This window comes from Limanda limanda, chromosome 11 (genome assembly GCF_963576545.1).
Source record: "Limanda limanda chromosome 11, fLimLim1.1, whole genome shotgun sequence".
Taxonomy (NCBI): domain Eukaryota; kingdom Metazoa; phylum Chordata; class Actinopteri; order Pleuronectiformes; family Pleuronectidae; genus Limanda; species Limanda limanda.
The window spans coordinates 22,581,558-22,594,101 of record NC_083646.1 but is presented as its reverse complement, the minus strand read 5'-3'; the positions used below and the strand labels follow the sequence as shown (position 1 = coordinate 22,594,101).

Here is a 12,544-nt window from a genome sequence, read left to right as displayed (position 1 = left end):
TGAATATCGACTGCAAATGTCATCAATTGAATCACTTGTATCACCTGAGAGAATCAGCGGAGCAGAGGTTGAGTTAATCCCAGAAATATAAGGTGTTAGTATAAGGGCACCAATCCACAGCTGATGATTGGAGGTCTGATGTTTGCTTGATGAAAAGCTTAATTGTCTGAATATTCTTGTTAAATATCTAATTATTGCAATCTCTAAAATCCATGTTGAAGGCATCATATTAATATCTACTTTTTGCTGTCCTATCTTTGAACTGACTTCTGTTCATTGAACTGTGACCATTCTGTTGTTGCTTTTCCAAATTCAAACCCAATAGAAGAAATTTAAGTTGAAAAGGTGAACCAAAGGACAAAAAACATAATTCCCATCCAAATCAATCAGACCCAATTCTTTAGTATTGTGAACTTTTGGCTTTTTTTTTCTGGCCAACACTCTGGTTGGATAGTGTGTGTGTTTCCTGTCCTCTCTGCTCTGCCCCCTGTTAATGTGTGCTGCTGGCTGGGCCTGGCTCCAGGTTCCTGCTCCTCCACCCGACTCCTCCATGCACCTGATCCTCATTCAAGAACAACCACTTACTCACCCATTCAACACATGCGCCCACACTTCAGTTTGGTTGGTCTTGTTGTTCACTGTCAAATTTTTTTTTTGTCAATAACTCTTTCTTGACTTTCATCCACCTTTTGTTTGCCTACTGTGTTCTTCACAAATAGTCTTTCTGTGAATCCTAACACATTTCCCTTTTTTATACTAGTCCGTGGTTAATCCCTGGTGATAAGACAGCTGGATACAACTCTCTTTGTGAAATACACAAAGTTGCTGAATTTCAAAACCTTCTCCAGGGTTTTTATAAATGCACAAGCTTTTCTAGGTTATTCTAACCCCATTCTAGCATTTATTTCTGCAGCAACACAAAGGCAGATTAGTTAAGTATCTGGTGCCTCCCATGGCAGCTAATTGTAGAGTAGAGTGCAGATGCAGCAAGGTTTAATGAGGCTGATGGCATTACCTCTTTGGCTCTTCCCAAGTGGTCAGAGAGGCTTAATTAAAGCATTTAGCTTGGTAAAGAAAAAGTACTTCCTGCCCTGCTGCTAGTCCCCTGTGTGTGGGAGGAAGAGGAGCACAGAGGAGAACAAATGAGATGAGGGAAGGGGTATTTAACATTTCCTTGTGTTTGAACACCCACGGGAGAAAAAGGGGTTTCAGACAGAATTCATCAAGGCCAAGCCCTGTAATTTCCACACACAGAATAGACACCATCAATGCGCTCACACTGAGAGGTTATCATTTCCATTGCAGGAGTTCTGTGTGTGTATGCATGGGGGTGGTGTGTGAGTGGAGACAACATATACTCATCATAAAACAAGGTTCAGTAGTAGGAGGTTGGCTTGTTTGTAATATAGACAACTGCATTCCAGAGTAAAAGGGAACAAAGCAAAGAGTCTGGGTGAAATGACGCATCATGACAAATATTATGGTTGTAGGTTAGAGGAGGTCAATGTGCAACAGACGTCAGTGTCGATCACAGAATGAGATGGTATCTAAATTTTATACGCAAAATTACTAAAACAAAACGAAATTTGTTATCTTGTATGGGCGTGATTTGAATAAGTAACTGCATGGGTTTTGTTAGGGTTATTACATCGTTAGGGTAATATCGTTATAAAACTTTTTAACACATTGCATTAGTGTTCCAACATTTGTGTTTTTGTAGTATTTGTATTTGTACTTTCATTGTACTGTTGTGTTTTAAAGTTAATAGCGTAAAAATAGTGTCGTTCACTCTTGTTTTAAAGCACCAATTTAAAGCGCCTGGTATGCAGGTGAGCATGGCTAATGCTAACAGCAGTTCAGACGCATCATGGATATGTATATCAGGGATACTTGAGAGGCGTTTTCATGAATAAATCGATACAGATGCAGATACAGGATCAAATATCTGCAACAAATTCATAATGATATCAATATTATCATTGTCAATAGCTTTCTATTTTTAAGTGTGAACTCGCACAACACTGCCTATGACCACGATTTACGTAAAGAAACAATGTAAGCCGGACAGAAACAGTGGTTCAAATACTGATTGTTTCATAGTGAGAAGCAGAGCTTGTTCTGGTGTCTTTCATGTGTTCTGACATTTGGATCCCCTTGTTGTTCGCTAGATAAGTTAGATGGAAGGGACAGTGCTGTGGACGCTACTACTGACCTTCCCCCCCAACCCCACTAAGTCCAAAGCGCACTACTTCAAAGACCTGACCTATAGAGTCATGCACACATACAGACACACACACTGCTCACGGGTCTCTTGTTTTTCACTATCATCAATATCCCACACTCAAACACGGGTAACAAAATATACTTCACAGTGGAAGAGGTGGGCTGGAAACTGGAGTAAGACAGGATGAACAGGGATAGAGAGAAGGACTAAAATAGTCTCTTTCCTCAGGGGAACCAGCCCAGTGTTCTTTTGAAGTTCATTTGGATTTTACCGGCAGTTTGTAGCTCCTGCTTGTTTCTCCTCCTCCTCTTCTACCAGGCAGCAGATTGGGAGTCAGACAGTTTGCTGCCAGCAGGTATTTAAATGTTGTTTGAAATCATTTCCCGGAGGAAAAGGAAAACATATTCTGAACTAATTCTGACTCACTGCCACCCCTCCTAAACACATGTAGCACAAGGCACTATTTGTTGCAGTCACAAGTTTGTAGACACAGGGGAAATTAGCGTGATATCATCTGTAGGCCAAAGTAAAAATCAGACCGGAGAGCGACACTATAGGTTCACACCATAGACTGAATTTAAAGATGGAGGACAAGACGGCTCCCCAATACTGAAGCCAAAACTTGTTGATCACCATGTGGTGGCTGGCTCAAGTATATGTCATAGACCCTACCTCTTCTATGTTAGTGGATAGGACATGGAAGAAACTATCAAGTCAAAGGACACATCGATTGAAGATGGTTTGGTAAGTTCGGTTTTAATTACTTTTTTAATGCTATGAAAAAACATTTGACAGCGACTGACTCGTGATTGGTCGAGCGCCCTTATCTGCATGACCTTTTTAATGTGGCTCGCTTCCCTAATCGCCACTGTGCAGACTCTGGCTCAAAATGACATCCGAGAGGTAAGATGGCAGCATTTCAAATCCAGGATATTTTGGCTTAAGGATAGGAGCAAGTCAAGTTGTTCATCCGTATGAACAGTTTATGGTTCAGACGCTTTTGCTCTGACCTCGATTTACGAGACTCATACCCTCATATAAACCTCTTTTTGTTGAAATAGAATCACTTTCTTTTTTCTGAGTGAGCCCTACCACTGCTTCAAGCTGCACTGCTATTTCTCACTGGAATTCCATGTGCCATATTAATCTATCGAGGTAATGACGGGTGTCTGTGTAAAATTCATTAAAATGATTAAGTGTCGATGAATGCTGTGGATATGTAAATGAGAACCGTGTCTTTGGTGTAGCGCAGGTTGCCTGATAAAAAACAGCTTCAGCACGATACTCCTTCAAAACTTCAAATAACTGTTGACAGGCCCAGGCTAACTGTTTCCCCCTGTTTCCAGTCTTTATGCTAATCTAGCCTAAAACAACGTCATGACTACAGCTTTAAAGGAACCATGCAGACATGAGATATTGATCCTCTCAACCAACTTTTGTAAAGACAGTGAATAAGTGCTTTCCAAACTTTTGAACTACGTCTTTAATATTCATGGGCCAGTACTTCATCCAACCTTATATCAAAAAGGCTCCACTATACTTTTAAGTGTTCTTCACTTTCAAAGCTATCTCCATGTCTGAGTAGTTTCAAAGTCTGAAACATGTGTCTCCAGGCTGCATTCAGGCAAACCGCAGGCTCATTCTGAGATGGTAAACACCTTGTGTTCCAGATGGAATGTCGCTGAGATTAGCCGTTTTCCTTCCGGAAAACAAGACAAAATGGCTTGTTTTAACATCTAAAAAACTATATTTTTCTCACATTTTGTGTGTTTTTTCGTTTTTCTTTCTTTTGTCAATTATTTTGTACTTGAATAACCTTGAGGTCCAGATCAAACTGTCTACAAAGCTGTATTTGGCCTGGTGGCTGGACATTCCCCAGCCCTGTCACCTGACCAAACAACCAACTACTCACTTGTTTCTCTTTTTCAGTCAACTGAGCTTCCATGCCTCTTCCCAGTTACCTCATTTATACTAAGAAGAAGTGAAAACCATGCATTTCCACCACCTCGTTACCATACCTATTTATGTCTCTGTGTCTGTGGCAGGAGGCTGGAGGTTCCCCACCCACTGGATCTAAGTTTACCATTCAGACTCAAATACTCCCATTTACTTACTTGGAGTATATATATAGATGACAAGGCACAATTGCTTCATCCTTGCTCCATCTGAACAGGAAAGAAGAGCAACATGGCAGGAAAGCAATAGTTTGCCCTGTGGAGGTTTCATTGCAACATCCACCATCAGAGCTCAGAGATCTGGGGATCCATGGACAAGCCCTGTTCCAGAGCATAAAAGAAACATCACAAACTGCAGAACGCTGAAGTCAATGACTCAGGATCAGGAGTAAAGATCCCAACTAGGCCCCAGGATGCTAGGGACATGCAACCAGGTCTGATCACCCGGTGGTGGGCCTGCCTTATAAGAGGTTGTCTTGTGAATAAAAGGCGGAAACACCTGATGGCGCTAAGGTACACAACTGAAGGTATTTCACTTACATCCCATAACATCAACTGGTGGTGGCCATTAATCAGTGCGGTAGAACAAACAAGGGGTATTCTTCATCTTGTCCTATGTTCTAAAATGGGAAAAAGTTCAGTTTAAAAAGGCATAGAGGTAATGATGTCTGATCTAATGAGTGGCCACATGGCTTTAACAGTACTGTCAAATAAGCCAGTAGCCAAAGTTACCTTTAGCCTGAGCGATGTACCCTCAAGTTCGTCCCGGATCGTTGATTACAAGACCAAAACACTTGATGATTCTAAGGTGCTCAGGGAAGTTATGTCCCTAACATCTGCTGGTAGCCACTAACACCTGCTAACATCTACTGGTAGTTGGTAACTTAAATTGTGCAGAAAACTATCAAACCTACAAGGGATATTCACCATCTAGTCCTATATTCTAAAATAACAGATAATGGCCATTGCATTTGGCTCACTGAAAATAAGTGTGTGTGTTTACACCACCTGCCATAGTCCCAGCTCATTTCCCGAAACAGAGTGGCTGGTAATGAGCTCTGCATTATAGTGGCCTACATGAAACCAATCAGGTCATTTCACACACACACACACACAAACACACACACATTATTTTCAGTCTGGTCTCAGGTTGGGACAGAAAAAACACTGACGCACACATTTGCAGCCCTCTATTCATCTAATGGACTTCAAACGACCATCTGCAACTTCCAAAAATCCACACTCCACAAACACGCGCTCACACAGCCCACTCGTCCTGGTGCTACTGTGAGGCGCAGGGTGGAACAGCACACTGGGGACAGGCACACAGTCTGCTGCAGATGCCTGAAGAAATTCCTCCAGCACCATTGTCACATTGCTTCACTCCTCACACATCATTATCCCAGCAGCTGTTACTTTGCACCAGAACCACGGCCCAGAAACTAAACACACACATCTAAACACATTTAGCTTCTTTAGCTGCGATCATTTACTGAACTACCATTTACTTTCCTTTAATCCAACACCTATGTCCTTAAGGGTTCATAACCTATATGTTTTTAAACATATTAATCTTATTATCGCTGGTGTGCAACAAATAAAACAGGGCGATTGGCTGGTTGGTCTGTGGAAGCCTTGAGCAACTCATTCTCTCTTCCAATTCCTTTAAAAGCACATAAACAGACAGACAGCCAATGTTCTTTCAAAACAAAAATGCCATCTTCATGGTCCTTGGTACAGAACACTGTGTTTTTTCTGTAAACCAAACCTAACCTTGTCTTTAACATTTTTACATCAGTTAAATTCTGTACTTGCCACGTATTTGCAACTTCCCAAATATCTAAATGAATAACGAACCCTCATGAGTTTAATAGAAAATATAATTTGATTGCAATTCAGTCCCTTCAAAACATACTTGCTGAAGCCGGTGTCATCAAGCTTTAAACCAATTTTATTGCATGTTGCAGCTCAACATGCTGAATGGTTCTTGCTGTCAGGTCCAATTAAAACAAACTGGATGCTTATAGACCATATGCCCACTCCCATATTCCCTATTACTGAGGCAAGATTGTCAATTTACTCCACACATCTATCTGTCAATCTTTCTCTACGTATGGGTAACGAACTGACTATAACAATTAGATTGTGCATTTGATTGAGATGCTGTCTTGTAAAGGTACTGTGAAGGGAGGAGACCCTGAAACATGTCTCTTACAATATCACCGGATATAAGGAGCCCTAGGGATTCCAGGTACTATTACCAGTGGAACTGTGAAAACTATTCGTTTAGCATCCAAGGAGAGAAGCTGCAAGTGGTGTACATATTCTACCCATTACTTAAATACGAGAAAAGACCATTGTTGACACTGAAATTTACAATTATCTCAAAACCATATTGACCTGGGGCAGTTAAAAGGTTTACCATGTGGAGCCCCACACCTGTCAAACGCTTTTGAGGTAGAGTGGCATGTCTTTTTTTTATTTTTATATAATTAAACAATCTATTAATTTTATTTATTTAGCACAAATTCAGCACCAAAAGGTAACAGTGGAAATCTGATCAATTTATACTAAAACAAAAAATGTATTTTACTTTCCTCATAGGAATTGAATAGGAGTGTGATTCTTGAATTAGCCAACACAGTGTTGTAGGTAATGTTAGTATGAAGGTGTTTGTGTGCAGAGATAATAGTCCACACAGCTCCACTATACACAAACAATATAAATCAGCCCCCACACGCTGCTTAAGTCAGCTAGTTGCATCCTTGATATGTAACATGTGGTCACATTTAAGTCTCTTTATGTGTTTGGTTGTTTTTGCGGCTCATTAAAAAGTGAGTAAACCCACAGAAGAATAGAGGGAAGCATCTGGATCACCTCCACAGCCAGCAGCAGGGGTTTGGAACCCTCACCTCTTTGGCTGAAGAAAAATTTGCCATCCCTTTAAGTCAGCTAATGGTCGGCCTAACTACTATAACATAAAACTTAAATACCATCTATTAACAGTGGGGAATGGTCAGTAGTATCATTATAAGTGTGGACATGCTCCTCTCCTCTTTCCAAATATGTGCAGAAAATATCATGCAAAACTTTGGTAACGTGGACATTTTAAGGTCAAAGAGGTCATTTAAAAGTAAACGCAACAAGAAGAAGAATCTGCCAGCTAGAGGTGAACCCCCCCCTCCATGTTTTATGTGGCCCCACTGGTTTGTGAGGTCTAGTTTACTAGCTGAGCACGCTCACATAGGTCAGAGCAGCACCACTGTTCTTCCATACATCTAGTTTGATAAGAATCTTCTGGGAACTGCAGCTTGTGGTCGAACTGTCTTTTTCGCTTAGGACGGTGCCTGACTAAGTGCCATGAAGTATCTAAGTGGCAGCGGTGATAAGAGCTAGAGTTCTCTAAATGCTAAGGAAAGCAGCCTCGATACTTCCTCTCTTATCTCCTTCAGCATAGGAAACACTGAGTCATCATTTATAAAACCATAGGAGATGATACCGTCCCACAACGGCTTGTTGTAGCAACATTTAAAGTGATGAACCATTTCCTCTCTTTCCTCTGAGTTTGAACACATATTGGATAATAAGCCTTATTAATGGACATTTAACAATATCATCATTACAATAGACACTAAATACTGTGTTGTTTTATCAAAGCACTCTGTGTAATGCATCAACACATTTATGGATTCAATGTAAGAAAAATATCAAAAGTGCCCATGCCAGTGAAATTCTATTATGTCTGAATATAAATTACTTTGGCCCCTTTCTCTGTTCCTTATTTTCTATCTAATTTATATTTAATTGACTCAACTTTCTCTACTTGTATTTTCCTTTCATCCTATTATATTTTTCAATCCCTTTGTTGTGTTTATCTTTTCAACAGTGTCTCTCCCTTTTGTTGCTGCTATCTATGAATAATTGATGGTTAAATGCACCACATGTATGAACTGAAAACCTCCTGACTTGTGTGGTTCAGTCTGGACAGAAAATCTTACTTTTATTGCACGACTATATATCATTAATTGTCACTGTACTTATCTTACAAGTGTTATAAAGTGTATTTACAAAAAAAAACTTGTGAGAGTGCCGTCAGATTCTCTCTGCACTGCAGTGGACTCCTTATGAATTCTTCCCTCACTCCTTCCGTGGTCTCATGATATTTTCCATCGAGGTCAAGGAAAAGTGGTAAGAAGATATTTTGACTTTTCGACCACAACCAACATTTTATCCATTCTAACAGAATCCTCGTCTGTCATTTGCAGTCACAATAACATTTTTCACCAGAGCCATCCCTCATCTCTGTACCCTCCCTGCTATCAGGCTTCTTTCACACTGAGTGCTCTCCCCTCCCTCATTATACCCCTCAGCCCCTCATTTGTTGATACTCTGCCTCCACCCTCTCAACCAGCGCCACTGGCCTCAGCTGTCAGCCGTTAGTATTCCTGCTGCCAAGGCCTGGGACCACAGGGAGCCCTGGCGGCCACACAATTCCCACTCACACACACACTCACACACACACACACACACTCCAGTGGCCTTCACCTTCGTCATCTGGCACCCCTCAGGCAAAGGCTGATTCTGTATTTTGTGTGTGCTTGTTGATGAGCGCAGCTCCAGCAACAGACCGGGGATTTCCATTCTTGCTCTCATTTTGTATTTTGTCCATTATTTTTCTCTTTCTCATTTCCCTCACGGTAATGTTTCTGCACTAATACAAGGTTTGCAATATTAATGAAGCCTCCTCCCAGCAGAGGGCGGGAGGGTGTGAGGGTGTGAGGGTGTGAGGGTGGAGCAGATGACTGGGTAAAGGAGAGGGAGGGTTTCAAGGATTTATGGATGGATGGATGGATGAAGTGTACAGAAGGCTGGATTGTCAGTCTGTCTGCCCCCCAGGATGCCAGAAGAGCCTTGTAGGCAGTGTTTACCGAGCATGGATACAAGCCATATGCTGCCACTTCAGGCAGGGCTCCTAACACACACACACACACACACAAACAAACATTCAGAAACACACACACCTACTAGGCTTTGACTCAAACAGACAGGTGCATGAATGTGCTCAGTAACTTTCATAGCAATCTGCAAAGTTGATTAAAATTTTTCAATAAATTTGTTGTTTGAGTGGAACACCAGATGAAAAGTCAGGCAAAGAAAAGATCAAGAAGACAAATAAGTTTTCAAGATACTGTCTGGGCCAAACTTTTGGAAGGATGGTCCAACAAACCACCCAAAGCCACCCCAGTTCTGGGAAAAGAGGAAAAAATCTCCTGAAATCATAGAATCTTCATATGTCTGAATTAGACAAGAGGGTATTTTTAACTTCTGAGATAATCCATGTATTCGATTCTGCAGCTTGCTATCGCTCAAGGAATGCATCACACTATAAGTGATCAAAATGCAATAACCTGGGGCGCACAGGGGAACCAACAACATCATTCCTCCTTATCGTCACCACTAACAATTTTACACGGACGAGTTTAGAGGTCTTTACAGGTCTATGCAAACCCAAGGAGCCATTACCAGCCTGGGACCCATAAAGGTTTGGAACCATGCTGGGATCCAAGCCCTTGACTGAGAGATGGGTCTGATTTGGGTTCAGGTCAAGCATTTCTCTGTTGTGCATGGATTCGGATCCCAGTTTTCAGTTAATGACTGGCTAATAACGCAGGCTCGAGTGTGGGTGTGACATTTCCTGGTCTTTCTGAGTTAGGGCATGAACCTTTGTACCCATGTCGACTAAAAGAAAAATATCTTTGTTGGATGTGTGGATGCTAAACAGAATCAGTCATCATACTGTACCATGGGATGAAATTTGTGACTAGTTGATACTAAGCAATCTTATGCTACCATAATTACTGGTGTGGCACACCAAGCACAGTGAGAGACCATCAACATAATTTCCAGGTTTCACAGACACTCTGACATTTAAAATCTAAAATCTTCACAGAATAAGAGCACCAATCCCCTGCATACTTACCAAAGTCAGCAAGCTTGAGCTCTCCGGTGTCGCCGATGAGCAGGTTCTGTGGTTTCAGGTCACGGTGGAGGATGTACCTCTGGTGAATGTAGGACAGGCCTCTGAGTAACTGGAACAGGAACAGCTGGAACATACACATGAACAGAGAAGAGGAAATACACTTTTTATAGAAGGAGCTTTGACTTACAAACAGACAGATTTTATAAGTAGGGCAATATTTTTCCATCACACTCTAGATAATTTCCATGAATATAAATGTTACTTTAATAACTAGCCTCCCATCCCTCTCTGGTCTAATCTGCATCTCTCTGTTGAGGCACATTAACGTGTGCAGAGAGGTGTGGAAAAACCTATTGATGGATAAGGCTGTGACTTCCCTCTATTCTAAATGAGAACAGACGTGCACATCACATGTCATTTAGAAATACTGTCAAGAAATGCTCTCTTTCTTATAAAGGCACACACACACACACAAACAGTATCTCGGAGCCATCCTCAAAAACACAACCACCATTTTCTGCACTTGGACTATTGAAGAGCAATCAAACAGATGAGACATTACAGCACGTCTGATTTCACAGCTGAATCCCTGGGAAGCGCCGCACCGGTCCGAGTGATAAATTAAAATGTCTATTCCTGATTCAACACTGCCTCTTCCGTATATAAATCTTGGCTCATGATGTTTTATCAGTAATTGCCTGGTGTAGAAAAGTGTGTGTTCTTTTTCTTCCGATTGCGAGACAGAAAGGTGACTGTAGAAATGTAATGTAAGTGTGAAAGACAGAGATGGACAGGGCTGCTGCCTCCTTTTTCATTTTTCCGTACGTGGCAGCGAATCGATTCCACAGCGCGTGGCAGGAACGCTGACAACAGGCGACAGGAAGGCAGTGGTGAGGGGGGGGAGAAAGTTGGAATCACTGAACCTTGACCCAGAGTGGATCAAAAGAAACACATTTTCATCCTTCATCAAATAGTGTTTCGTTTGAGTTTCAGTATATGCTTTGAGGCAGAAGGAAGCTGTTGGAATTTTGTATTGACCATCCCTTTTATACCAGATAATAATGAATTGCATTATTGCCACTGAGATGTTTGTAAAAAGAATCCTGTACTGGTCGTAAAAAAAGACCTGAAGTTAGTTACTGTAAGGCTGGAGATAAATGTATAGATATACATTTGTTCATGTAGACAACCAGATGCGTCGTGAGAGTAATTGTCTGATACTTTGTTCTACTTGAGGGCACACTACAGAAGTTAGACCATAAAGAATTTCAGAATGAGCATTCTGTGATAAAAGAACCTCAGCGACACTGGAGAAGGTTAGCCAATGGTGCATGGCAGATCGCAGCAGATAAAGCAAACTCAGTGCCAGATTGTATATGAGGCCCCTATAGCAGCAACGTTGTGACAATTGCAAGTATCTGCCCCTATACAGAAGCCCTTCTGTTCCTGTGCATATTGCATCTTTAGATGTATAACGTTAACTTCTGAAGACGTACACAAACGACTCATCCGACGCAGGATACGTAAGGAAGCATGCCTACACATACGCATAGTTTCATGTATTGTATGAAACGGTGGGACATTTTCCTGCATTTGGTTTACTACACATATGTATAAATAAATATGCAGTAAAGAACAAAATGAGTAAAGTAAAGTAATCTTATAAATATTCTGTTGTGTATATGTTTGGACGGAATACAGGTTAGAACTGACTGGTAATAGTACCCAAGAGCACAAAATCAATGCATCAGAAGTGAATATACTTAACCAAGCTAGAAAATAACCTGTGAACCCGACAGATTCCTCGGTTCTGACTTGAGTTGTGTGAGATGGAGCGCGACTCCACATGTTCAGGAGCTGCCTACACACGACCTTCAGTCTGCTACTGAACATGACGCAGTGGCCTTTACAAGCTTGAAAAACAGACGGGTAAGATCCCTGAGAAGTTGTGCAGTCAACCTCTACGGACAGTAACAAGAAAATGATTGCTCACAAGACATGTGGAGGTGGAAGGGAATAGGTGACAGACAATAATACTTACTACTTATGACTAACACCTACTTTGTTGGAGTGTGAACCAAAGAGTTACAGCATCATGATGGAAAGAAATGGAAATGGTTTAATAGATGCTGAATCATACACTAAAATATAATATGTATAATATGGCAGTATCATAAATCAAAACAGCCCTGGGTGATAATGACAAACTCAAATTGCACTGATTGTTCCTTTAAAGAACAACAATCATTACTGAACTGAAAATGTATTAATTTTGCCCATCCATCCATCCATCTATCTATCTATCTATCTATCTATCTATCTATCTATCTATCTATCTATCTATCTATCTATCTATCTATCTATCTATCTATCTATCTATCTATC

General features: G+C 41.1%; 1 protein-coding gene across 1 annotated transcript in view; it reads right to left on the bottom strand.

Moving 5' to 3' along the window:
* cdk14 (cyclin dependent kinase 14) overlaps nt 1-12,544 on the bottom strand; it is a 113,325-nt gene that overhangs the window by 31,481 nt on the left and 69,300 nt on the right. The window contains exon 8 of the mRNA XM_061082003.1: nt 10,160-10,283. Within this exon, the coding sequence (XP_060937986.1) occupies nt 10,160-10,283 (124 nt within the window). The remainder of the gene's footprint in view (nt 1-10,159; nt 10,284-12,544) is intronic.